Source organism: Phyllobates terribilis, unplaced genomic scaffold (assembly GCF_046119375.1).
Source record: "Phyllobates terribilis strain yellow unplaced genomic scaffold, ASM4611937v1 Scaffold_7__3_contigs__length_470593459, whole genome shotgun sequence".
Classification (NCBI taxonomy): Eukaryota; Metazoa; Chordata; class Amphibia; order Anura; family Dendrobatidae; genus Phyllobates; species Phyllobates terribilis.
The window spans coordinates 68,099,833-68,126,753 of record NW_027362767.1 but is presented as its reverse complement, the minus strand read 5'-3'; the positions used below and the strand labels follow the sequence as shown (position 1 = coordinate 68,126,753).

Sequence of the window (26,921 nt, the reverse complement as noted above, 5' to 3'; positions counted from 1 at the left end):
GCAGCGGGAGCCTCCCCCCCCCCTCCATCTGCTCTGTCTGCAGCGGGAGCCTCCTCTCCATCTGCTCTGTCTGCAGCGGGAGCCTCCCCCCCCCCCTCCATCTGCTCTGTCTGCAGCGGGAGCCTCCTCTCCATCTGCTCTGTCTGCAGCAGGAGCCTCCTCCCCTCCATCTGCTCTGTCTGCAGTGGGAGCCTCCCCCCCCCCCTCCATCTGCTCTGTCTGCAGCGGGAGCCTCCCCCCCCCCCATCTGCTCTGTCTGCAGCGGGAGCCTCCCCCCCCCCCGTCCATCTGCTCTGTCTGCAGCGGGAGCCTCCTCCCCCCCCATCTGCTCTGTCTGCAGCGGGAGCCTCCCCCCCCCCCCCCTCCATCTGCTCTGTCTGCAGCGGGAGCCTCCTCCCCTCCATCTGCTCTGTCTGCAGCAGGAGCCTCCTCCCCTCCATCTGCTCTGTCTGCAGTGGGAGCCTCCCCCCCCCCCTCCATCTGCTCTGTCTGCAGCGGGAGCCTCCCCCCCCCCCCCCATCTGCTCTGTCTGCAGCGGGAGCCTCCCCCCCCCCGTCCATCTGCTCTGTCTGCAGCGGGAGCCTCCTCCCCCCCCCATCTGCTCTGTCTGCAGCGGGAGCCTCCCCCCCCCCCCCCTCCATCTGCTCTGTCTGCAGCGGGAGCCTCCTCCCCTCCATCTGCTCTGTCTGCAGCAGGAGCCTCCTCCCCTCCATCTGCTCTGTCTGCAGTGGGAGCCTCCCCCCCCCCCTCCATCTGCTCTGTCTGCAGCGGGAGCCTCCCCCCCCCCCCATCTGCTCTGTCTGCAGCGGGAGCCTCCCCCCCCCGTCCATCTGCTCTGTCTGCAGCGGGAGCCTCCTCCCCCCCCCATCTGCTCTGTCTGCAGCGGGAGCCTCCCCCCCCCCCCCCTCCATCTGCTCTGTCTGCAGCGGGAGCCTCCTCCCCTCCATCTGCTCTGTCTGCAGCAGGAGCCTCCTCCCCTCCATCTGCTCTGTCTGCAGCGGGAGCCTCCCACCCCCATCTGCTCTGTCTGCAGCGGGAGCCTCCCCCCCCCCCTCCATCTGCTCTGTCTGCAGCAGGAGCCTCCTCCCCTCCATCTGCTCTGTCTGCAGCGGGAGCCTCCCCTCCTTATCTGCTCTGTCTGCAGCGGGAGCCTCCCCCCCCCTCCATCTGCTCTGTCTGCAGCGGGAGCCTCCTCCCCTCCATCTGCTCTGTCTGCAGCAGGAGCCTCCTCCCCTCCATCTGCTCTGTCTGCAGCGGGAGCCTCCCCCCCATCTGCTCTGTCTGCAGCGGGAGCCTCCCCCCCCCCCCTCCATCTGCTCTGTCTGCAGCAGGAGCCTCCTCCCCCCATCTGCTCTGTCTGCAGCGGGAGCCTCCTCCCCCCCCCCCCATCTCCTCTGTCTGCAGCAGGAACCTCCCCCCTCCCGCTCTGTCTGCAGCAGGAGCCTCCCCCCCCATCTGCTCTGTCTGCAGCGGGAGCCTCCCCCCCCCCCTCCATCTGCTTTGTCTGCAGCGGGAGCCTCCCCCCCCCCTCCATCTGCTCTGTCTGCAGCGGGAGCCTCCCCCCCCCCCTCCATCTGCTCTGTCTGCAGCGGGAGCCTCCCCCCCCCCTCCATCTGCTCTGTCTGCAGCGGGAGCCTCCCCCCCCCCCACATCTGCTCTGTCTGCAGCAGGAGCCTCACCCCCCCCCTCCATCTGCTCTGTCTGCAGCAGGAGCCCCCCCATCTGCTCTGTCTGCAGCAGGAGCCCCCCCATCTGCTCTGTCTGCAGCAGGAGCGCCCCCCATCTGCTCTGTCTGCAGCAGGAGCCCCCCCCATCTGCTCTGTCTGCAGCAGGAGCCCCCCCATCTGCTCTGTCTGCAGCAGGAGCCCCCCCCATCTGCTCTGTCTGCAGCAGGAGCCCCCCCCATCTGCTCTGTCTGCAGCAGGAGCGCCCCCCATCTGCTCTGTCTGCAGCAGGAGCCCCCCCCATCTGCTCTGTCTGCAGCAGGAGCGCCCCCCCCATCTGCTCTGTCTGCAGCAGGAGCGCCCCCCCCATCTGCTCTGTCTGCAGCAGGAGCGCCCCCCATCTGCTCTGTCTGCAGCAGGAGCGCCCCCCATCTGCTCTGTCTGCAGCAGGAGCGCCCCCCATCTGCTCTGTCTGCAGCAGGAGCGCCCCCCATCTGCTCTGTCTGCAGCAGGAGCGCCCCCCATCTGCTCTGTCTGCAGCAGGAGCGCCCCCCATCTGCTCTGTCTGCAGCAGGAGCCCCCCCCATCTGCTCTGTCTGCAGCAGGTGCCCCCCCCATCTGCTCTGTCTGCCGCAGGAGCCTCGCCCCCCCCCATCTGCTCTGTCTGCCGCAGGAGCCTCCCCCCCCCCCATCTGCTGCTCTGTCTGCAGCAGGAGCCTCCTCCCCCCCCCCCATCTGCTCTGTCTGCAGCGGGAGCCCCCCCCATCTGCTCTGTCTGCAGCGGGAGCCCCCCCCATCTGCTCTGTCTGCAGCAGGAGCCCCCCCCATCTGCTCTATCTGCAGCAGGAGCCCCCCCCCCCCCATCTGCTCTGTCTGCAGCAGGAGCCCCCCCCATCTGCTCTGTCTGCAGCAGGAGCCCCCCCCCCATCTGCTCTGTCTGCAGCAGGAGCCCCCCCCCATCTGCTCTGTCTGCAGCAGGAGCCCCCCCCATCTGCTCTGTCTGCAGCGGGAGCCTCTCCCCCCCCCATCTGCTCTGTCTTCAGCAGGAGCCCCCCCATCTGCTCTGTCTGCAGCGGGAGCCTCCTCCCCCCCCCATCTGCTCTGTCTGCAGCAGGAGCCCCCCCCATCTGCTCTGTCTGCAGCAGGAGCCCCCCCCATCTGCTCTGTCTGCAGCGGGAGCCCCCCCCATCTGCTCTGTCTGCAGCGGGAGCCCCCCCCATCTGCTCTGTCTGCAGCGGGAGCCCCCCCCATCTGCTCTGTCTGCAGCGGGAGCCCCCCCCATCTGCTCTGTCTGCAGCGGGAGCCCCCCCCATCTGCTCTGTCTGCAGCGGGAGCCCCCCCCCATCTGCTCTGTCTGCAGCGGGAGCCTCCCCCACCCCCCCCCATCTGCTCTGTCTTCAGCAGGAGCCCCCCCATCTGCTCTGTCTGCAGCGGGAGCCTCCCCCCCCCCATCTGCTCTGTCTGCAGCAGGAGCCCCCCCCATCTGCTCTGTCTGCAGCAGGTGCCCCCCCATCTGCTCTGCAGCAGGAGCCTCCCCCCCCCCCATCTGCTCTGTCTGCAGCGGGAGCCTCCCCCCCCCATCTGCTCTGTCTGCAGCAGGAGCCCCCCCATCTGCTCTGTCTGCAGCAGGAGCCTCTCCCCCCTCCATCTGCTCTGTCTGCAGCAGGAGCCTCCCCCCCTCCATCTGCTCTGTCTGCAGCAGGAATCCCCCCCCCCATTCTGCTCTGTCTGCAGCAGGTGCCCCCCCATCTGCTCTGTCTGCAGCGGGAGCCTCCCCCCCCATCTGCTCTGTCTGCAGCGGGAGCCTCTCCCCCCCCCCATCTGCTCTGTCTGCAGCAGGAGCCCCCCCATCTGCTCTGTCTGCAGCAGGAGCCTCTCCCCCCTCCATCTGCTCTGTCTGCAGCAGGAGCCTCCCCCCTCCATCTGCTCTGTCTGCAGCAGGAGCCTCCCCCCCTCCATCTGCTCTGTCTGCAGCAGGAGCCTCCCACCCCCCCATCTGCTCTGTCTGCAGCAGGAGCCTCCCACCCTCCATCTGCTCTGTCTGCAGCAGGAGCCTCCTCCCCTCCATCTGCTCTGTCTGCAGCAGGAGCCTCCTCCCATCTGCTCTGTCTGCAGCAGGAGCCTCCTCCCATCTGCTCTGTCTGCAGCGGGAGCCTCCCCCCCCCATCTGCTCTGTCTGCAGCAGTAGACTCCCCCCTCCATCTGCTCTGTCTGCAGCAGGAGCCTCCGCCCCCTCCATCTGCTCTGTCTGCAGCAGGAGCCTCTCCCCCCTCCATCTGCTCTGTCTGCAGCGGGAGCCTCCTCCCCTCCATCTGCTCTGTCTGCAGCAGGAGCCTCCCCCCCCCCCTCCATCTGCTCTGTCTGCAGCGGGAGCCTCCTCCCCTCCGTCTGCTCTGTCTGCAGCAGGAGCCTCCTCCCATCTGCTCTGTCTGCAGCAGGAGCCTCCTCCCATCTGCTCTGTCTGCAGCGGGAGCCTCTCCCCCCTCCATCTGCTCTGTCTGCAGCAGGAGCCTCCTCCCCCCCCCCCATCTGCTCTGTCTGCAGCGGGAGCCTCTCCCCCCTCCATCTGCTCTGTCTGCAGCAGGAGCCTCCCCCCCCTCATCTGCTCTGTCTGCAGCAGGAGCCTCCCCCCCCCCCCCCCATCTGCTCTGTCTGCAGCGGGAGCCTCTCCCCCCTCCATCTGCTCTGTCTGCAGCGGGAGCCTCTCCCCCCTCCATCTGCTCTGTCTGCAGCGGGAGCCTCTCCCCCCTCCATCTGCTCTGTCTGCAGCGGGAGCCTCTCCCCCATCCATCTGCTCTGTCTGCAGCGGGAGCCCCCCCCCATCTGCTCTGTCTGCAGCAGGAGACCCCCCATCTGCTCTGTCTGCAGCAGGAGCCCCCCCCATCTGCTCTGTCTGCAGCAGGAGCCCCCCCCATCTGCTCTGTCTGCAGCAGGAGCCCCCCCCATCTGCTCTGTCTGCAGCAGGAGCCCCCCCCCATCTGCTCTGTCTGCAGCTGGGAGCCTCCCCCCCCCCCATCTGCTCTGTCTGCAGCGGGAGCCTCCTCCCCCCCATCTGCTCTGTCTGCAGCAGGAGCCCCCCCCCATCTGCTCTGTCTGCAGCAGGAGCCCCCCCCATCTGCTCTGTCTGCAGCAGGAGCCCCCCCCATCTGCTCTGTCTGCAGCGGGAGCCCCCCCCATCTGCTCTGTCTGCAGCGGGAGCCCCCCCCATCTGCTCTGTCTGCAGCGGGAGCCCCCCCATCTGCTCTGTCTGCAGCAGGAGCGCCCCCCATCTGCTCTGTCTGCAGCAGGAGCGCCCCCCATCTGCTCTGTCTGCAGCAGGTGCCCCCCCCATCTGCTCTGTCTGCCGCAGGAGCCTCGCCCCCCCCCCCATCTGCTCTGTCTGCCGCAGGAGCCTCCCCCCCCCATCTGCTCTGTCTGCAGCGGGAGCCTCTCCCCCCTCCATCTGCTGCTCTGTCTGCCGCAGGAGCCTCCCCCCCCCCCCATCTGCTCTGTCTGCAGCGGGAGCCTCTCCCCCCTCCATCTGCTGCTCTGTCTGCCGCAGGAGCCTCGCCCCCCCCCCCATCTGCTCTGTCTGCCGCAGGAGCCTCCCCCCCCCCCCCATCTGCTCTGTCTGCAGCGGGAGCCTCTCCCCCCTCCATCTGCTGCTCTGTCTGCAGCAGGAGCCTCCTCCCCCCCCCCATCTGCTCTGTCTGCAGCAGGAGCCCCCCCATCTGCTCTGTCTGCAGCAGGAGCCCCCCCCATCTGCTCTGTCTGCAGCAGGAGCCCCCCCCCATCTGCTCTGTCTGCAGCAGGAGCCCCCCCCCATCTGCTCTGTCTGCAGCAGGAGCCCCCCCCCCATCTGCTCTGTCTGCAGCAGGAGCCCCCCCCATCTGCTCTGTCTGCAGCAGGAGCCCCCCCCTATCTGCTCTGTCTGCAGCAGGAGCCCCCCCCCCCATCTGCTCTGTCTGCAGCAGGTGCCCCCCCCATCTGCTCTGTCTGCAGCAGGAGCCCCCCCCATCTGCTCTGTCTGCAGCGGGAGCCTCTCCCCCCCCCATCTGCTCTGTCTTCAGCAGGAGCCCCCCCATCTGCTCTGTCTGCAGCGGGAGCCTCCTCCCCCCCCCCATCTGCTCTGTCTGCAGCAGGAGCCCCCCCATCTGCTCTGTCTGCAGCAGGAGCCCCCCCATCTGCTCTGTCTGCAGCGGGAGCCCCCCCATCTGCTCTGTCTGCAGCGGGAGCCCCCCCATCTGCTCTGTCTGCAGCGGGAGCCCCCCCCATCTGCTCTGTCTGCAGCGGGAGCCCCCCCCATCTGCTCTGTCTGCAGCGGGAGCCCCCACCATCTGCTCTGTCTGCAGCAGGAGCCCCCCCATCTGCTCTGTCTGCAGCAGGAGCCCCCCCCATCTGCTCTGTCTGCAGCAGGAGCCCCCCCCCATCTGCTCTGTCTGCAGCAGGAGCCCCCCCCCATCTGCTCTGTCTGCAGCAGGAGCCCCCCCCCCATCTGCTCTGTCTGCAGCAGGAGCCCCCCCCATCTGCTCTGTCTGCAGCAGGAGCCCCCCCCTATCTGCTCTGTCTGCAGCAGGAGCCCCCCCCCCCATCTGCTCTGTCTGCAGCAGGTGCCCCCCCCCATCTGCTCTGTCTGCAGCAGGAGCCCCCCCCCATCTGCTCTGTCTGCAGCGGGAGCCTCTCCCCCCCCCATCTGCTCTGTCTTCAGCAGGAGCCCCCCCATCTGCTCTGTCTGCAGCGGGAGCCTCCTCCCCCCCCCCATCTGCTCTGTCTGCAGCAGGAGCCCCCCCCATCTGCTCGTCTGCAGCAGGAGCCCCCCCCATCTGCTCTGTCTGCAGCGGGAGCCCCCCCCATCTGCTCTGTCTGCAGCGGGAGCCCCCCCATCTGCTCTGTCTGCAGCGGGAGCCCCCCCCATCTGCTCTGTCTGCAGCGGGAGCCCCCCCCATCTGCTCTGTCTGCAGCGGGAGCCCCCACCATCTGCTCTGTCTGCAGCGGGAGCCTCCCCCACCCCCCCATCTGCTCTGTCTTCAGCGGGAGCCTCCCCCACCCCCCCATCTGCTCTGTCTTCAGCAGGAGCCCCCCCATCTGCTCTGTCTGCAGCGGGAGCCTCCCCCCCCCCCATCTGCTCTGTCTGCAGCAGAAGCCTCCCCCCCCATCTGCTCTGTCTGCAGCAGGTGCCCCCCCATCTGCTCTGTCTGCAGCAGGAGCCTCCCCCCCCCCATCTGCTCTGTCTGCAGCGGGAGCCTCCCCCCCCCATCTGCTCTGTCTGCAGCAGGAGCCCCCCCATCTGCTCTGTCTGCAGCAGGAGCCTCTCCCCCCTCCATCTGCTCTGTCTGCAGCAGGAGCCTCCCCCCTCCATCTGCTCTGTCTGCAGCAGGAATCCCCCCCCCATCTGCTCTGTCTGCAGCAGGTGCCCCCCCATCTGCTCTGTCTGCAGCGGGAGCCTCCCCCCCCCCATCTGCTCTGTCTGCAGCGGGAGCCTCCCCCCCCCCCCATCTGCTCTGTCTGCAGCAGGAGCCCCCCCATCTGCTCTGTCTGCAGCAGGAGCCTCTCCCCCCTCCATCTGCTCTGTCTGCAGCAGGAGCCTCCCCCCTCCATCTGCTCTGTCTGCAGCAGGATCCCCCCCCCCCATTCTGCTCTGTCTGCAGCAGGTGCCCCCCCATCTGCTCTGTCTGCAGCGGGAGCCTCCCCCCCCATCTGCTCTGTCTGCAGCGGGAGCCTCTCCCCCCCCCCATCTGCTCTGTCTGCAGCAGGAGCCCCCCCATCTGCTCTGTCTGCAGCAGGAGCCTCTCCCCCCTCCATCTGCTCTGTCTGCAGCAGGAGCCTCCCCCCTCCATCTGCTCTGTCTGCAGCAGGAGCCCCCCATCTGCTCTGTCTGCAGCAGGAGCCCCCCCATCTGCTCTGTCTGCAGCAGGAGCCCCCCCCCATCTGCTCTGTCTGCAGCAGGAGCCCCCCCCATCTGCTCTGTCTGCAGCAGGAGCCCCCCCCCATCTGCTCTGTCTGCAGCAGGAGCCCCCCCCATCTGCTCTGTCTGCAGCAGGAGCCCCCCCCTATCTGCTCTGTCTGCAGCAGGAGCCCCCCCCCCCATCTGCTCTGTCTGCAGCAGGTGCCCCCCCCATCTGCTCTGTCTGCAGCAGGAGCCCCCCCCCATCTGCTCTGTCTGCAGCGGGAGCCTCTCCCCCCCCATCTGCTCTGTCTTCAGCAGGAGCCCCCCCATCTGCTCTGTCTGCAGCGGGAGCCTCCTCCCCCCCCCCATCTGCTCTGTCTGCAGCAGGAGCCCCCCCCATCTGCTCTGTCTGCAGCAGGAGCCCCCCCCATCTGCTCTGTCTGCAGCGGGAGCCCCCCCCATCTGCTCTGTCTGCAGCGGGAGCCCCCCCATCTGCTCTGTCTGCAGCGGGAGCCCCCCCCATCTGCTCTGTCTGCAGCGGGAGCCCCCCCCATCTGCTCTGTCTGCAGCGGGAGCCCCCACCATCTGCTCTGTCTGCAGCGGGAGCCTCCCCACCCCCCCATCTGCTCTGTCTTCAGCGGGAGCCTCCCCCACCCCCCCATCTGCTCTGTCTTCACAGGAGCCCCCCCATCTGCTCTGTCTGCAGCGGGAGCCTCCCCCCCCCCCATCTGCTCTGTCTGCAGCAGAAGCCTCCCCCCCATCTGCTCTGTCTGCAGCAGGTGCCCCCCATCTGCTCTGTCTGCAGCAGGAGCCTCCCCCCCCCCATCTGCTCTGTCTGCAGCGGGAGCCTCCCCCCCCATCTGCTCTGTCTGCAGCAGGAGCCCCCCCATCTGCTCTGTCTGCAGCAGGAGCCTCTCCCCCCTCCATCTGCTCTGTCTGCAGCAGGAGCCTCCCCCCCTCCATCTGCTCTGTCTGCAGCAGGAATCCCCCCCCCCATCTGCTCTGTCTGCAGCAGGTGCCCCCCCATCTGCTCTGTCTGCAGCGGGAGCCTCCCCCCCCCCCATCTGCTCTGTCTGCAGCGGGAGCCTCCCCCCCCCCCCATCTGCTCTGTCTGCAGCAGGAGCCCCCCCATCTGCTCTGTCTGCAGCAGGAGCCTCTCCCCCCTCCATCTGCTCTGTCTGCAGCAGGAGCCTCCCCCCCTCCATCTGCTCTGTCTGCAGCAGGAGCCTCCCACCCCCCCATCTGCTCTGTCTGCAGCAGGAGCCTCCCCCCTCCATCTGCTCTGTCTGCAGCAGGAGCCTCCCCCCCTCCATCTGCTCTGTCTGCAGCAGGAGCCTCCCACCCCCCCATCTGCTCTGTCTGCAGCAGGAGCCTCCCACCCCCCCATCTGCTCTGTCTGCAGCAGGAGCCTCCCACCCTCCATCTGCTCTGTCTGCAGCAGGAGCCTCCTCCCCTCCATCTGCTCTGTCTGCAGCAGGAGCCTCCCACCCCCCCATCTGCTCTGTCTGCAGCAGGAGCCTCCCCCCCCCCATCTGCTCTGTCTGCAGCAGTAGACTCCCCCCTCCATCTGCTCTGTCTGCAGCAGGAGCCTCCGCCCCCTCCATCTGCTCTGTCTGCAGCAGGAGCCTCTCCCCCCTCCATCTGCTCTGTCTGCAGCGGGAGCCTCCTCCCCTCCATCTGCTCTGTCTGCAGCAGGAGCCTCCCCCCCCCCTCCATCTGCTCTGTCTGCAGCGGGAGCCTCCTCCCCTCCATCTGCTCTGTCTGCAGCAGGAGCCTCCCCCCCCTCCATCTGCTCTGTCTGCAGCAGGAGCCTCCTCCCATCTGCTCTGTCTGCAGCGGGAGCCTCCTCCCATCTGCTCTGTCTGCAGCGGGAGCCTCTCCCCCCTCCATCTGCTCTGTCTGCAGCAGGAGCCTCCTCCCCCCCCCCATCTGCTCTGTCTGCAGCGGGAGCCTCTCCCCCCTCCATCTGCTCTGTCTGCAGCGGGAGCCCCCCCCCCATCTGCTCTGTCTGCAGCAGGAGCCCCCCCCATCTGCTCTGTCTGCAGCAGGAGCCCCCCCCCATCTGCTCTGTCTGCAGCAGGAGCCCCCCCCCATCTGCTCTGTCTGCAGCAGGAGCCCCCCGCCATCTGCTCTGTCTGCAGCAGGAGCCCCCCCCATCTGCTCTGTCTGCAGCAGGAGCCCCCCCCATCTGCTCTGTCTGCAGCGGGAGCCCCCCCCATCTGCTCTGTCTGCAGCGGGAGCCCCCCCCATCTGCTCTGTCTGCAGCGGGAGCCCCCCCCATCTGCTCTGTCTGCAGCGGGAGCCCCCCCCATCTGCTCTGTCTGGAGCGGGAGCCCCCCCATCTGCTCTGTCTGCAGCGGGAGCCCCCCCCATCTGCTCTGTCTGCAGCGGGAGCCCCCCCCATCTGCTCTGTCTGCAGCAGGAGCCTCCCCCCCCCCCATCTGCTCTGTCTTCAGCAGGAGCCCCCCCCATCTGCTCTGTCTGCAGCAGGTGCCCCCCCCATCTGCTCTGTCTGCAGCAGGAGCCTCCCCCCCCCCATCTGCTCTGTCTGCAGCAGGAGCCTCCCCCCCCCCCATCTGCTCTGTCTGCAGCAGGAGCCCCCCCCATCTGCTCTGTCTGCAGCAGGAGCGCCCCCCATCTGCTCTGTCTGCAGCAGGAGCGCCCCCCATCTGCTCTGTCTGCAGCAGGAGCGCCCCCCCCATCTGCTCTGTCTGCAGCAGGAGCGCCCCCCCCATCTGCTCTGTCTGCAGCAGGAGCGCCCCCCATCTGCTCTGTCTGCAGCAGGAGCGCCCCCCATCTGCTCTGTCTGCAGCAGGAGCGCCCCCCATCTGCTCTGTCTGCAGCAGGAGCGCCCCCCATCTGCTCTGTCTGCAGCAGGAGCGCCCCCCATCTGCTCTGTCTGCAGCAGGAGCGCCCCCCATCTGCTCTGTCTGCAGCAGGAGCGCCCCCCATCTGCTCTGTCTGCAGCAGGAGCCCCCCCATCTGCTCTGTCTGCAGCAGGAGCCCCCCCCATCTGCTCTGTCTGCAGCAGGAGCCCCCCCATCTGCCCTGTCTGCAGCGGGAGCCTCTCCCCCCTCCATCTGCTGCTCTGTCTGCAGCAGGAGCCTCCCCCCCCCCCATCTGCTCTGTCTGCAGCAGGAGCCCCCCCATCTGCTCTGTCTGCAGCAGGAGCCCCCCCCCATCTGCTCTGTCTGCAGCAGGAGCCCCCCCCCATCTGCTCTGTCTGCAGCAGGAGCCCCCCCCATCTGCTCTGTCTGCAGCGGGAGCCCCCCCCATCTGCTCTGTCTGCAGCGGGAGCCCCCCCATCTGCTCTGTCTGCAGCAGGAGCCTCCCCCCCCCATCTGCTCTGTCTTCAGCAGGAGCCCCCCCCCATCTGCTCTGTCTGCAGCAGGAGCCCCCCCCCATCTGCTCTGTCTGCAGCAGGAGCCCCCCCCATCTGCTCTGTCTGCAGCAGGAGCCCCCCCCATCTGCTCTGTCTGCAGCGGGAGCCTCTCCCCCCCCCATCTGCTCTGTCTTCAGCAGGAGCCCCCCCATCTGCTCTGTCTGCAGCGGGAGCCTCCCCCCCCCCCATCTGCTCTGTCTGCAGCAGGAGCGCCCCCCATCTGCTCTGTCTGCAGCAGGAGCGCCCCCCATCTGCTCTGTCTGCAGCAGGAGCGCCCCCCATCTGCTCTGTCTGCAGCAGGAGCCCCCCCCATCTGCTCTGTCTGCAGCAGGTGCCCCCCCCATCTGCTCTGTCTGCCGCAGGAGCCTCCCCCCCCCATCTGCCCTGTCTGCAGCGGGAGCCTCTCCCCCCTCCATCTGCTGCTCTGTCTGCAGCAGGAGCCTCCCCCCCCCCCCCATCTGCTCTGTCTGCAGCAGGAGCCCCCCCATCTGCTCTGTCTGCAGCAGGAGCCCCCCCCATCTGCTCTGTCTGCAGCAGGAGCCCCCCCCATCTGCTCTGTCTGCAGCAGGAGCCCCCCCCATCTGCTCTGTCTGCAGCGGGAGCCCCCCCCATCTGCTCTGTCTGCAGCGGGAGCCCCCCCATCTGCTCTGTCTGCAGCAGGAGCCTCCCCCCCATCTGCTCTGTCTTCAGCAGGAGCCCCCCCATCTGCTCTGTCTGCAGCAGGAGCCCCCCCCCATCTGCTCTGTCTGCAGCAGGAGCCCCCCCCCCATCTGCTCTGTCTGCAGCAGGAGCCCCCCCCCATCTGCTCTGTCTGCAGCGGGAGCCTCTCCCCCCCCCATCTGCTCTGTCTTCAGCAGGAGCCCCCCCATCTGCTCTGTCTGCAGCGGGAGCCTCCTCCCCCCCCATCTGCTCTGTCTGCAGCAGGAGCCCCCCCCATCTGCTCTGTCTGCAGCGGGAGCCCCCCCCATCTGCTCTGTCTGCAGCGGGAGCCCCCCCCATCTGCTCTGTCTGCAGCAGGTGCCCCCCCATCTGCTCTGTCTGCAGCAGGAGCCTCCCCCCCCCCATCTGCTCTGTCTGCAGCGGGAGCCTCCCCCCCCCATCTGCTCTGTCTGCAGCAGGAGCCCCCCCATCTGCTCTGTCTGCAGCAGGAGCCTCTCCCCCCTCCATCTGCTCTGTCTGCAGCAGGAGCCTCCCCCCCTCCATCTGCTCTGTCTGCAGCAGGAATCCCCCCCCCCCATCTGCTCTGTCTGCAGCAGGTGCCCCCCCATCTGCTCTGTCTGCAGCGGGAGCCTCCCCCCCCCCATCTGCTCTGTCTGCAGCAGGAGCCCCCCCATCTGCTCTGTCTGCAGCAGGAGCCCCCCCCATCTGCTCTGTCTGCAGCAGGAGCCCCCCCCATCTGCTCTGTCTGCAGCGGGAGCCCCCCCCATCTGCTCTGTCTGCAGCGGGAGCCTCTGAAGGGCTCCATTGGACTTTTGCGAGTGGTCAAGGACTCAATGCATCATTACACCCCCTCAGTTTGCCTACACGGTCACATCTACCTGAACTCAATCAGCAGTTATGCTCCATGTCATTGCTGGCTCCTGTCTGCGGCCGCCGCCCTGGCTCCCGTCTGCGGCCGCCGCCCTGGCTCCCGTCTGCGGCCGCCGCCCTGGCTCCCGTCTGCGGCCGCCGCCCTGGCTCCCGTCTGCGGCCGCCGCCCTGGCTCCCGTCTGCGGCCGCCGCCCTGGCTCCCGTCTGCGGCCGCCGCCCTGGCTCCCGTCTGCGGCCGCCGCCCTGGCTCCCGTCTGCGGCCGCCGCCCTGGCTCCCTTCTGCGGCCGCCGCCCTGGCTCCCTTCTGCGGCCGCCGCCCTGGCTCCCGTCTGCGGCCGCCGCCCTGGCTCCCGTCTGCGGCCGCCGCCCTGGCTCCCGTCTGCGGCCGCCGCCCTGGCTCCCGTCTGCGGCCGCCGCCCTGGCTCCCGTCTGCGGCCGCCGCCCTGGCTCCCTTCTGCGGCCTCCGCCCTGGCTCCCTTCTGCGGCCTCCGCCCTGGCTCCCGTCTGCGGCCTCCGCCCTGGCTCCCGTCTGCGGCCTCCGCCCTGGCTCCCGTCTGCGGCCTCCGCCCTGGCTCCCGTCTGCGGCCTCCGCCCTGGCTCCCGTCTGCGGCCTCCGCCCTGGCTCCCGTCTGCGGCCGCCTCCCTGGCTCCCTTCTGCGGCCTCCGCCCTGGCTCCCGTCTGCGGCCGCCGCCCTGGCTCCCGTCTGCGGCCGCCGCCCTGGCTCCCGTCTGCGGCCTCCGCCCTGGCTCCCGTCTGCGGCCTCCGCCCTGGCTCCCGTCTGCGGCCGCCGCCCTGGCTCCCTTCTGCGGCCTCCGCCCTGGCTCCCGTCTGCGGCCTCCGCCCTGGCTCCCGTCTGCGGCCTCCGCCCTGGCTCCCGTCTGCGGCCTCCGCCCTGGCTCCCGTCTGCGGCCTCCGCCCTGGCTCCCTTCTGCGGCCTCCGCCCTGGCTCCCGTCTGCGGCCTCCGCCCTGGCTCCCGTCTGCGGCCTCCGCCCTGGCTCCCGTCTGCGGCCGCCGCCCTGGCTCCCGTCTGCGGCCTCCGCCCTGGCTCCCGTCTGCGGCCGCCGCCCTGGCTCCCGTCTGCGGCCGCCGCCCTGGCTCCCGTCTGCGGCCGCCGCCCTGGCTCCCTTCTGCGGCCGCCGCCCTGGCTCCCGTCTGCGGCCGCCGCCCTGGCTCCCGTCTGCGGCCGCCGCCCTGGCTCCCGTCTGCGGCCGCCGCCCTGGCTCCCGTCTGCGGCCTCCGCCCTGGCTCCCGTCTGCGGCCGCCGCCCTGGCTCCCGTCTGCGGCCTCCGCCCTGGCTCCCTTCTGCGGCCGCCGCCCTGGCTCCCGTCTGCGGCCGCCGCCCTGGCTCCCGTCTGCGGCCGCCGCCCAGCACTGTCCTGCAGATTTAAGCCGCTTCACATGCATACGAATTTTTTTTTTTTCTGCCAATTCAAATCTATACAACAAGTCTAACTTTATATTTCCACGTCTCCTACATACCTATGTTTTGTTAGCGACTGACTCCCTTTATGCCATTACCAGTTATATCTTATAGTCTTGTGTGTAATATAATAGTCCTTTGCCTCTTCCTATACCCTGCAGACCAGGAGAAATGAGATTACACAGATTTTTCAAGGTGCAGAGTTTGTTTTTTTCTTTATAGGGATTTCTATACGCTTGTCAGACTGCATACACAACCATGGCAGGGTCAGCAGTCCCGTTCTGTCACATCACATCACCGATCTGCTGGGGGACGTCGGCTTTCTATTCTGGCTCTACATGGGCCGATAACGAGGTCTTCTGAGAAGGGTTATTCCCAGTCATTGGCCCGTGTACACATGGCGGTGATCATCCTCCTGCTGATCGCATCTGTTGTGTAGTTGTCAGCTGCTCGTCTCCTTGTGAAGCCGTGGATGTCCTGCAGATTGTATCGCTAAGCATTTGTTTCCATATTGTGTTCAGAGACCCCCATACTGTGTGCAGAGACCCCCTACTGCCTTTTTAGATCTTCCCTGGAAATGTGTCCTTGGTCAGTATATGATATCACAGGATCCTTCTCAGTAACAATGGAATTTATCTTTGATTTTTAGCCCAGACACCATTGCCTCGGAGAAAACCGGAGAATCTGCCAGTAATTCCAGAGGAGGACTCCTCATCCAGCAGTGACGGTACGGCCATCACTATATACTCTCTAATCACTGTATACCACTACTCCTTTGTCTCCAGCTATTTGTATGCTGCATTGTTTTTCCTTGCAGAAATCGACCTTCATTGTTTGGTTTTTTCAGCCACAGCTTCTTAATTTGTGTTTTTGATAAGCTGTGGCTTTATTGCGCAAATTCTCTATTGAGGTTAATGTGGAATCTGCAATAAATGGGATTTTTTTGGGAAGATTGTTTTGTGGATTAGTTACATGTCCACAGCAAAATCCACAAGTCCAGTATTAGGAAAAAAAAAGGAGGGGGGTGGATTTTGAACACAAAATGATACTCCCCACTGCTGATTTCTCCACACCTAGTAGCAGTGCTTCCATCCCATGCAACCGCTGCAGCCAGTCACAGGTTTGTAGCAATCACAGGGCCATAATGCTCTGAGCGCCGCAAGAAAACACTGCTAGGGCTGCAGAAGAAGTAAATATATATAGAGCTGCGCTAAAGTTCTAGGCAGGGGTGGAAAAAAATCTTCTAAGTAATAATGCTTTTAAAAATAAGTGTTAATAGTTTTGATTTAGTTTTTTGTTTATATTGGCAAAATGCAATCAATATTTAGTGACCGCTTTTTCACTTCATCAGTTCTTCTAGGTACTTGTACTTGCGCACAGTTTTTGAAGGAACTCGGCAGGAGCTTGTTCCAAACATCTTGGAGAACCGACCACAGATCCTCTGTGGATGTCACTGGTGCAAATCCTTCTGTCTCTTCAGACTGAATGATGTGAGATCAGGGCTCTGTGGGGGCCGTATCATCACTTCCAGGACTCCTCGTTCTTAATGACATTGGTTCCAAATTTATTCTCCACGACCCCGAAGATCCCACTAATGTCATTAAAAACTATTTTCAGCATAAAGAAGAATGAGGAGTTCTGAAAGTGATGATCCGGCCCCCACAGAGCCCTGATCTCATCATCTAGTCTGAAGAGACTGAAGGATTGCACAAGTGACATCCACAGAAGATCTGTGGTCAGTTCTCCAAGATGTTTGGAACAACCTTCTGTCGACTTTCTTCAAAACTGTGTCTAGGAAAATTGATGAAGGCAAAGGGTGGTCACACCGTATATTGATTTGTTTTAATTTCTCTTTTGTTCATTCACTTTGCATTTTGTTAATTCACAAAAAAATAAACTATTAATACTTTTCCGTTTGAAAACTTTCTTACTCTGCAGCATTTCTTCCACACCGGTCTGAATCTTTTGCACAGTACGGTGTCTATATAACTGTTTTTTTTCTTTCCCGGCGAATACTTTTGGTCTTCCTACAGATAGTGTTCGCACTCCTAAATAAGTTATAATAAAATCCCTGCTCTTCTGTATTCACCTTCGCAGATCTTCCAGCTTCAAAAAGACAGAAAAAAGACGATGATTCTCCATCTTGGCTGCCAAGCGGAAATGGTTAGGAACGTTCCAGGACGACACATGGACAGTTGTATATAGGTGTAATATTTCATGCCGATCTCTTCACTGTTCTTCTTTTCACGTTAATGTTAATAAATACTAAAATTCATGTGTAAATTAAGTCACTTGTGTATTATATCCCATGTGCCCGGCGCAGCAGAGAAATGATTTAATAATAGGAATATTCTCAAAAATTCAGTTCTAAAACAAGTCTGTGCTGCATGTAGAGGCAGTGTATTATAGATCTGCTGCTCACGCCTCCTGTACAAACAGCTAACGGTGGTCACTGAGACAAAGAGCAAGAACATGACCTGCAAAATGGGAGCTCATGAAATGTCTGAGATTAGAAAAATAGCGCCCCTGCTGTCCATGGGCCATGTCTGGTACTGCAGCTTAGCTCCATCTACCCCTGCAGGATGCAGGACGAGTCAGCTTTGTTCTTGTGCTCTTTTGACACCATCAGAAAAAAAGTACAACTTAGTTTCTGATTGTAGTCTATGGCTCCTTTCTAAATCTAGTTTTTCTGGGATTGTATCTTTAAAGAGTTTATTTCCAAGATTGCAAAGTTCTTGGGATTGCTGGGGATCCCAGCGGTAGGTATGGATAGGGGGGGTAATTTACTGAGTCCTGTCTGAATGGAGCATGCACACCTCCGCCTCGCTCATTGTGCATGGGACTGCCAGAGATGGCAGAGTACAGCGCTTGTTTTTTTTGGGGCAGCCCCATAAACCATGAATGGAAGGAAAGTTTATGCAAACGAGCTTGGATGTGGATCAGGGGTGGGACAGCCGGTGCGTTGGGCCACTCCCAACACATTTCCAGGCTCATTTGTATATAAAATGGATTTTTCTCTTTTTTTCACATGGGGGCCACACAGGCATCTAAGAACCTGTATGCTTCAGCCCTACGTGGCCATGGGGTCAATGTCCCTGTTGTCGCATAAGGCCTGGTAATCTCGAGCGGCGCCTAGCATGTCGGCATCCACTGAGGAAGTTTGCTCTGCCCTAGTATTGATGGGGTCACCAACTGGACCAAAGTCCTGCAAAATGTTCCTTGGTTGGATTTGGCAGTGTAGTGTGTACAAGCTCCAAGTCCTGAGATCTCAATCAAGACAACCCCATAAATTCAGTGTCCAAAACATTCGCAGATGCAAAAGTGAATAAAAGACAAAGCAACTTAGCAAAATAGTCTTAAAAATGTCCTACTGTTATATGTACGCAGCTCCTATGCAGACTTGTGTGTCTCCACGGAAAGTCATATGTTACTCTTCTACATCTGCCCCTTTTTCTTCTGCGATCTAAAGGAAACACATGAAACTACAATAATTTTTTAACCATGGAGACACATGGGACTGCATAGGAGCTGCATACACATGGCGGAAAGATATTTCGAATCAATTTAAAAAAAAAAAAAAAAAAAAGTATCTTTACATATAAAAGGGTTAATAAATTTTAGTCAACTGTTTGCTAGACAGACATATTAGCAAGCGCGGCACCTTCGAGAGGAGCTTGAAGGAGGAAGGAGTCGCTAATGTTTCCAAGATCTGCAGCAGAGAAAACTGATTGTATCAAAACTACAGCAAGCAGCGCAGTAAGTGACACATCACTGGAATCAGGGTTTTTGTCCCTACATCATGCTGCTCTCAGATAGCAAAAACCTGGAGATAGTCTTTTTAAATAGATGACATATGCACTAGTTAGACTTTAAAGAAAATAAAAAATAAAAAGCATAGTTGGTCTCACCTTGTCTGTAAAAGTCTGATCCAAATATAAAAATAACTTAAAGGGGTATTCCCATCTCCAAGATCCTATCCCAATATGTAGTAGGTGTAATAATAACAATGTTAGCAAATACCTCCAATTAGAAATGTAGTATAGTTTTTCTAATTAGCTATGTCGCTTTCCACAGGACCTTAGGTATCCATGGTTAAGACCACTAATATAATGACAGTTAGTTGCTAGTGCTTGTAACCATGGATACTTAAGGTCCTGCAATGCCTGCACATGGGGAAAGTGACATAGCTAATCAGAAAAACTATACTACATTTCTAATTGGAGGTATTATCTAACTAATATTATTATTATTACACCTACTACATGTTGGGCTAGGATCTTGGAAATCGGAATACCCCTTTAACTACTGTAAAGCGAAAAGCTGCAATTTTGGGGTCCATTGCTTATACCCCAAAAACATCAGCTCACCACGCAAAAAACTAGCACTGACCCAGCTCATTGATGGGAAAAAAAAAAGGCTGCAGAGAGCAGATAAATTGGGGGAGTATCATACAGGAAGATCCCCTCTTTGAGCCCTAGTAGATGGCTGCTAACGGGCTACCGCTCTCGTAGGTAGGAACTGTCCATATATGATATTAATGGCAGTCCAGCTGGCCGTGGCTTCCTCCATCAGTATCGGCTGTTTGTTGGGGGTCTGGATGGCTCCCACATTACAGGCTCGTCGTTTTATATGGGACGAGCCCTTTCCCTATAGATCAGAGGTCTCAAACACGCGGCCCTTCAGGCTCCTTCATGCGGCCCGCAGGCACCATATACCCAGCCGAGTTTGAGACCCCTGCTATAGACTATAAGGGTAGACGGAGGTAACAGAGACATCTGGATTGTGTCATCTGAGTGCGGCACTGATTATGGAGGTGCACAGAAAACTAGCGACCAATCCAATTAACTAAGATGTGATATAGGAACGGCCCCACTGATTGATAGACACTAAATCATTGATCCGTAGGTTCAGTGTGTGGTGTACGGTGACTTACTTCTCTCCACTAGCTGGAGCGCCAATCTTACATACAGTCCAAGGAAATAATCATTGTCTGTACAGATGTCTTGGGTCACAGGTGCCAACTTTTATAATCAGCCTCACCAACACATCCAGACTCGGGGAGACTCCAAGGAAAAGGAGAGGCGTCTTATAGAGACCACAAACCACAGAGGCCTAAGGCTTTAGTTTGGTGCTCTGGTCTGCGGTCTGTATTAGTTTAGGGGTCTGGTCTGCGGTCTGTATTAGTTTAGGGGTCTTGTCTGCGGTCTGTATTAGTTTAGGGGTCTGGTCTGTATTAGTTTAGGGGTCTGGTCTGCGGTCTGTATTAGTTTAGGGGTCTTGTCTGCGGTCTGTATTAGTTTAGGGGTCTGGTCTGTATTAGTTTAGGGGTCTGGTCTGCGGTCTGTCTTAGTTTAGGGGTCTGGTCTGCGGTCTGTATTAGTTTAGGGGTCTGGTCTGCGGTCTGTATTAGTTTAGGGGTCTGGTCTGCGGTCTGTATTAGTTTAGGGGTCTGGTCTGCGGTCTGTATTAGTTTAGGGGTCTGGTCTGCGGTCTGTATTAGTTTAGGGGTCTGGTCTGAGGTGTGTATTAGTTTAGGGGTCTGGTCTGAGGTGTGTATTAGTTTAGGGGTCTGGTCTGTATTAGTCTAGGGGTCTGGTCTGTATTAGTCTAGGGGTCTGGTCTGTATTAGTCTAGGGGTCTAGTCTGCGGTCTGTATTAGTTTAGGGGTCTTGTCTGCGGTCTGTATTATTTTAGGGGTCTAGTCTGCGGTCTGTATTAGTTTAGGGGTCTGGTCTGCGGTCTGTATTAGTTTAGGGGTCTAGTCTGCGGTCTGTATTAGTTTAGGCGTCTTGTCTGCGGTCTGTATTAGTTTAGGCGTCTTGTCTGCGGTCTGTCTTAGTTTAGGGGTCTGGTCTGCGGTCTGTATTAGTTTAGGGGTCTGGTCTGTATTAGTTTAGGGGTCTGGTCTGTATTAGTTTAGGGGTCTGGTCTGTATTAGTTTAGGGGTCTGGTCTGTATTAGTTTAGGGGTCTGGTCTGTATTAGTTTAGGGGTCTGGTCTGTATTAGTTTAGGGGTCTGGTCTGTATTAGTTTAGGGATCTGGTCTGTATTAGTTTAGGGGTCTGGTCTGTATTAGTTTAGTGGTGCGGTCTGTTTTAGTTTAGGCGTCTGGTCTGAGGTCTGTATTAGTTTAGGGGTCTAGTCTGCGGTCTGTATTAGTTTAGGGGTCTGGTCTGCGGTCTGTATTAGTTTAGGGGTCTGGTCTGTATTAGTTTAGGGGTCTGGTCTGCGGTCTGTATTAGTTTAGGGGTCTGGTCTGAGGTGTGTATTAGTTTAGGGGTCTGGTCTGAGGTGTGTATTAGTTTAGGGGTCTGGTCTGTATTAGTTTAGGGGTCTGGTCTGCGGTCTGTATTAGTTTAGGGGTCTGGTCTGAGGTCTGTATTAGTTTAGGCGTCTTGTCTGCGGTCTGTATTAGTTTAGGGGTCTGGTCTGTATTAGTTTAGGGGTCTGGTCTGTATTAGTTTAGGGGTCTGGTCTGTATTAGTTTAGGGGTCTGGTCTGTATTAGTTTAGTGGTGCGGTCTGTTTTAGTTTAGGCGTCTGGTCTGAGGTCTGTATTAGTTTAGGGGTCTAGTCTGCGGTCTGTATTAGTTTAGGGGTCTGGTCTGCGGTCTGTATTAGTTTAGGGGTCTGGTCTGCGGTCTGTATTAGTTTAGGGGTCTGGTCTGCGGTCTGTATTAGTTTAGGGGTCTGGTCTGTATTAGTTTAGGGGTCTGGTCTGTATTAGTTTAGGGGTCTGGTCTGTATTAGTTTAGGGGTCTGGTCTGTATTAGTTTAGGGGTCTGGTCTGTATTAGTTTAGGGGTCTGGTCTGTATTAGTTTAGGGGTCTGGTCTGTATTAGTTTAGTGGTGCGGTCTGTTTTAGTTTAGGCGTCTGGTCTGAGGTCTGTATTAGTTTAGGGGTCTAGTCTGCGGTCTGTATTAGTTTAGGGGTCTGGTCTGCGGTCTGTATTAGTTTAGGCGTCTTGTCTGCGGTCTGTATTAGTTTAGGGGTCTGGTCTGCGGTCTGTATTAGTTTAGGGGTCTGGTCTGCGGTCTGTATTAGTTTAGGGGTCTTGTCTGCGGTCTGTATTAGTTTAGGGGTCTGGTCTGTATTAGTTTAGGGGTCTGGTCTGCGGTCTGTATTAGTTTAGGGGTCTTGTCTGCGGTCTGTATTAGTTTAGGGGTCTGGTCTGTATTAGTTTAGGGGTCTGGTCTGCGGTCTGTCTTAGTTTAGGGGTCTGGTCTGCGGTCTGTATTAGTTTAGGGGTCTGGTCTGCGGTCTGTATTAGTTTAGGGGTCTGGTCTGCGGTCTGTATTAGTTTAGGGGTCTGGTCTGCGGTCTGTATTAGTTTAGGGGTCTGGTCTGCGGTCTGTATTAGTTTAGGCGTCTTGTCTGCGGTCTGTATTAGTTTAGGGGTCTGGTCTGTATTAGTTTAGGGGTCTGGTCTGTATTAGTTTAGGGGTCTGGTCTGTATTAGTTTAGGGGTCTGGTCTGTATTAGTTTAGGGGTCTGGTCTGTATTAGTTTAGGGGTCTGGTCTGTATTAGTTTAGTGGTGCGGTCTGTTTTAGTTTAGGCGTCTGGTCTGAGGTCTGTATTAGTTTAGGGGTCTAGTCTGCGGTCTGTATTAGTTTAGGGGTCTGGTCTGCGGTCTGTATTAGTTTAGGGGTCTGGTCTGCGGTCTGTATTAGTTTAGGGGTCTGGTCTGTATTAGTTTAGGGGTCTGGTCTGTATTAGTTTAGGGGTCTGGTCTGTATTAGTTTAGGGGTCTGGTCTGTATTAGTTTAGTGGTGCGGTCTGTTTTAGTTTAGGCGTCTGGTCTGAGGTCTGTATTAGTTTAGGGGTCTAGTCTGCGGTCTGTATTAGTTTAGGGGTCTGGTCTGCGGTCTGTATTAGTTTAGGCGTCTTGTCTGCGGTCTGTATTAGTTTAGGCGTCTTGTCTGCGGTCTGTATTAGTTTAGGGGTCTGGTCTGCGGTCTGTATTAGTTTAGGGGTCTTGTCTGCGGTCTGTATTAGTTTAGGGGTCTGGTCTGTATTAGTTTAGGGGTCTGGTCTGCGGTCTGTATTAGTTTAGGGGTCTTGTCTGCGGTCTGTATTAGTTTAGGGGTCTGGTCTGTATTAGTTTAGGGGTCTGGTCTGCGGTCTGTCTTAGTTTAGGGGTCTGGTCTGCGGTCTGTATTAGTTTAGGGGTCTGGTCTGCGGTCTGTATTAGTTTAGGGGTCTGGTCTGCGGTCTGTATTAGTTTAGGGGTCTTGTCTGCGGTCTGTATTATTTTAGGGGTCTAGTCTGCGGTCTGTATTAGTTTAGGGGTCTGGTCTGCGGTCTGTATTAGTTTAGGGGTCTAGTCTGCGGTCTGTATTAGTTTAGGCGTCTTGTCTGCGGTCTGTATTAGTTTAGGCGTCTTGTCTGCGGTCTGTCTTAGTTTAGGGGTCTGGTCTGCGGTCTGTATTAGTTTAGGGGTCTGGTCTGTATTAGTTTAGGGGTCTGGTCTGTATTAGTTTAGGGGTCTGGTCTGTATTAGTTTAGGGGTCTGGTCTGTATTAGTTTAGGGGTCTGGTCTGTATTAGTTTAGGGGTCTGGTCTGTATTAGTTTAGGGGTCTGGTCTGTATTAGTTTAGGGATCTGGTCTGTATTAGTTTAGGGGTCTGGTCTGTATTAGTTTAGTGGTGCGGTCTGTTTTAGTTTAGGCGTCTGGTCTGAGGTCTGTATTAGTTTAGGGGTCTAGTCTGCGGTCTGTATTAGTTTAGGGGTCTGGTCTGCGGTCTGTATTAGTTTAGGGGTCTGGTCTGTATTAGTTTAGGGGTCTGGTCTGCGGTCTGTATTAGTTTAGGGGTCTGGTCTGAGGTGTGTATTAGTTTAGGGGTCTGGTCTGAGGTGTGTATTAGTTTAGGGGTCTGGTCTGTATTAGTTTAGGGGTCTGGTCTGCGGTCTGTATTAGTTTAGGGGTCTGGTCTGAGGTCTGTATTAGTTTAGGCGTCTTGTCTGCGGTCTGTATTAGTTTAGGGGTCTGGTCTGTATTAGTTTAGGGGTCTGGTCTGTATTAGTTTAGGGGTCTGGTCTGTATTAGTTTAGGGGTCTGGTCTGTATTAGTTTAGTGGTGCGGTCTGTTTTAGTTTAGGCGTCTGGTCTGAGGTCTGTATTAGTTTAGGGGTCTAGTCTGCGGTCTGTATTAGTTTAGGGGTCTGGTCTGCGGTCTGTATTAGTTTAGGGGTCTGGTCTGCGGTCTGTATTAGTTTAGGGGTCTGGTCTGCGGTCTGTATTAGTTTAGGGGTCTGGTCTGTATTAGTTTAGGGGTCTGGTCTGTATTAGTTTAGGGGTCTGGTCTGTATTAGTTTAGGGGTCTGGTCTGTATTAGTTTAGGGGTCTGGTCTGTATTAGTTTAGGGGTCTGGTCTGTATTAGTTTAGGGGTCTGGTCTGTATTAGTTTAGTGGTGCGGTCTGTTTTAGTTTAGGCGTCTGGTCTGAGGTCTGTATTAGTTTAGGGGTCTAGTCTGCGGTCTGTATTAGTTTAGGGGTCTGGTCTGCGGTCTGTATTAGTTTAGGCGTCTTGTCTGCGGTCTGTATTAGTTTAGGGGTCTGGTCTGCGGTCTGTATTAGTTTAGGGGTCTGGTCTGCGGTCTGTATTAGTTTAGGGGTCTTGTCTGCGGTCTGTATTAGTTTAGGGGTCTGGTCTGTATTAGTTTAGGGGTCTGGTCTGCGGTCTGTATTAGTTTAGGGGTCTTGTCTGCGGTCTGTATTAGTTTAGGGGTCTGGTCTGTATTAGTTTAGGGGTCTGGTCTGCGGTCTGTCTTAGTTTAGGGGTCTGGTCTGCGGTCTGTATTAGTTTAGGGGTCTGGTCTGCGGTCTGTATTAGTTTAGGGGTCTGGTCTGCGGTCTGTATTAGTTTAGGGGTCTGGTCTGCGGTCTGTATTAGTTTAGGGGTCTGGTCTGCGGTCTGTATTAGTTTAGGCGTCTTGTCTGCGGTCTGTATTAGTTTAGGGGTCTGGTCTGTATTAGTTTAGGGGTCTGGTCTGTATTAGTTTAGGGGTCTGGTCTGTATTAGTTTAGGGGTCTGGTCTGTATTAGTTTAGGGGTCTGGTCTGTATTAGTTTAGGGGTCTGGTCTGTATTAGTTTAGTGGTGCGGTCTGTTTTAGTTTAGGCGTCTGGTCTGAGGTCTGTATTAGTTTAGGGGTCTAGTCTGCGGTCTGTATTAGTTTAGGGGTCTGGTCTGCGGTCTGTATTAGTTTAGGGGTCTGGTCTGCGGTCTGTATTAGTTTAGGGGTCTGGTCTGTATTAGTTTAGGGGTCTGGTCTGTATTAGTTTAGGGGTCTGGTCTGTATTAGTTTAGGGGTCTGGTCTGTATTAGTTTAGTGGTGCGGTCTGTTTTAGTTTAGGCGTCTGGTCTGAGGTCTGTATTAGTTTAGGGGTCTAGTCTGCGGTCTGTATTAGTTTAGGGGTCTGGTCTGCGGTCTGTATTAGTTTAGGCGTCTTGTCTGCGGTCTGTATTAGTTTAGGCGTCTTGTCTGCGGTCTGTATTAGTTTAGGGGTCTGGTCTGCGGTCTGTATTAGTTTAGGGGTCTTGTCTGCGGTCTGTATTAGTTTAGGGGTCTGGTCTGTATTAGTTTAGGGGTCTGGTCTGCGGTCTGTATTAGTTTAGGGGTCTTGTCTGCGGTCTGTATTAGTTTAGGGGTCTGGTCTGTATTAGTTTAGGGGTCTGGTCTGCGGTCTGTCTTAGTTTAGGGGTCTGGTCTGCGGTCTGTATTAGTTTAGGGGTCTGGTCTGCGGTCTGTATTAGTTTAGGGGTCTGGTCTGCGGTCTGTATTAGTTTAGGGGTCTGGTCTGCGGTCTGTATTAGTTTAGGGGTCTGGTCTGCGGTCTGTATTAGTTTAGGGGTCTGGTCTGAGGTGTGTATTAGTTTAGGGGTCTGGTCTGAGGTGTGTATTAGTTTAGGGGTCTGGTCTGTATTAGTCTAGGGGTCTGGTCTGTATTAGTCTAGGGGTCTGGTCTGTATTAGTCTAGGGGTCTAGTCTGCGGTCTGTATTAGTTTAGGGGTCTTGTCTGCGGTCTGTATTATTTTAGGGGTCTAGTCTGCGGTCTGTATTAGTTTAGGGGTCTGGTCTGCGGTCTGTATTAGTTTAGGGGTCTAGTCTGCGGTCTGTATTAGTTTAGGCGTCTTGTCTGCGGTCTGTATTAGTTTAGGCGTCTTGTCTGCGGTCTGTCTTAGTTTAGGGGTCTGGTCTGCGGTCTGTATTAGTTTAGGGGTCTGGTCTGTATTAGTTTAGGGGTCTGGTCTGTATTAGTTTAGGGGTCTGGTCTGTATTAGTTTAGGGGTCTGGTCTGTATTAGTTTAGGGGTCTGGTCTGTATTAGTTTAGGGGTCTGGTCTGTATTAGTTTAGGGGTCTGGTCTGTATTAGTTTAGGGGTCTGGTCTGTATTAGTTTAGTGGTGCGGTCTGTTTTAGTTTAGGCGTCTGGTCTGAGGTCTGTATTAGTTTAGGGGTCTAGTCTGCGGTCTGTATTAGTTTAGGGGTCTGGTCTGCGGTCTGTATTAGTTTAGGCGTCTTGTCTGCGGTCTGTATTAGTTTAGGGGTCTGGTCTGTATTAGTTTAGGGGTCTGGTCTGTATTAGTTTAGGGGTCTGGTCTGTATTAGTTTAGGGGTCTGGTCTGTATTAGTTTAGGGGTCTGGTCTGTATTAGTTTAGTGGTGCGGTCTGTTTTAGTTTAGGCGTCTGGTCTGAGGTCTGTATTAGTTTAGGGGTCTAGTCTGCGGTCTGTATTAGTTTAGGGGTCTGGTCTGCGGTCTGTATTAGTTTAGGGGTCTGGTCTGCGGTCTGTATTAGTTTAGGGGTCTGGTCTGTATTAGTTTAGGGGTCTGGTCTGTATTAGTTTAGGGGTCTGGTCTGTATTAGTTTAGGGGTCTGGTCTGTATTAGTTTAGGGGTCTGGTCTGTATTAGTTTAGGGGTCTGGTCTGTATTAGTTTAGTGGTGCGGTCTGTTTTAGTTTAGGCGTCTGGTCTGAGGTCTGTATTAGTTTAGGGGTCTAGTCTGCGGTCTGTATTAGTTTAGGGGTCTGGTCTGCGGTCTGTATTAGTTTAGGCGTCTTGTCTGCGGTCTGTATTAGTTTAGGGGTCTGGTCTGTGGTCTGTATTAGTTTAGGCGTCTTGTCTGCGGTCTGTATTAGTTTAGGGGTCTGGTCTGCGGTCTGTATTAGTTTAGGGGTCTGGTCTGCGGTCTGTATTAGTTTAGGGGTCTGGTCTAAGGTGTGTATTAGTTTAGGAGTCTTGTCTGCGGTCTGTCTTAGTTTAGGGGTCTTGTCTGCGGTCTGTCTTAGTTTAGGGGTCTGGTCTGTATTAGTTTAGGGGTCTGGTCTGTATTAGTTTAGTGGTGCGGTCTGTTTTAGTTTAGGCGTCTGGTCTGCGGTCTGTCTTAGTTTAGGGGTCTGGTCTGCGGTCTGTCTTAGTTTAGGGGTCTGGTCTGTATTAGTTTAGGGGTCTGGTCTGTATTAGTTTAGGGGTCTAGTCTGCGGTCTGTATTAGTTTAGGGGTCTAGTCTGCGGTCTGTATTAGTTTAGGGGTCTGGTCTGTGGTCTGTATTAGTTTAGGCGTCTTGTCTGCGGTCTGTATTAGTTTAGGGGTCTGGTCTGCGGTCTGTATTAGTTTAGGGGTCTGGTCTAAGGTGTGTATTAGTTTAGGAGTCTTGTCTGCGGTCTGTATTAGTTTAGGGGTCTGGTCTGCGGTCTGTATTAGTTTAGGGGTCTGGTCTGCGGTCTGTATTTAGGGGTCTGTTTTGCGGTCTGTATTAGTTTAGGGGTCTGGTCTGCGGTCTGTCTTAGTTTAGGGGTCTGGTCTGCGGTCTGTCTTAGTTTAGGGGTCTGGTCTGCGGTCTGTCTTAGTTTAGGGGTCTGGTCTGTCTTAGTTTAGGGGTCTGGTCTGTATTAGTTTAGGGGTCTGGTCTGTATTAGTTTAGGGGTCTGGTCTGTATTAGTTTAGGGGTCTGGTCTGTTTTAGTTTAGGGGTCTGGTCTGCGGTCTGTATTTAGGGGTCTGGTCTGCTGTCTGTATTAGTTTAGGGGTCTGGTCTGCGGTCTGTCTTAGTTTAG

The 26,921-nt window shown here is 57.6% G+C and overlaps 1 protein-coding gene across 3 annotated transcripts in view; it reads left to right on the top strand.

Annotated features, from left to right (window-relative positions):
• Nucleotides 1-16,147, top strand: part of SNAPC1 (small nuclear RNA activating complex polypeptide 1) — a 44,057-nt gene extending 27,910 nt beyond the window's left edge. For all 3 annotated transcript variants that reach the window (XM_073638713.1, XM_073638711.1, XM_073638712.1), the window contains 2 exons: nt 14,514-14,591; nt 15,962-16,147. In XM_073638713.1, the coding sequence (XP_073494814.1) occupies nt 14,514-14,591; nt 15,962-16,032 (149 nt within the window). In that variant the 3' untranslated portion in view covers nt 16,033-16,147. The remainder of the gene's footprint in view (nt 1-14,513; nt 14,592-15,961) is intronic.
• Nucleotides 16,148-26,921: the final 10,774 nt, after the last annotated feature.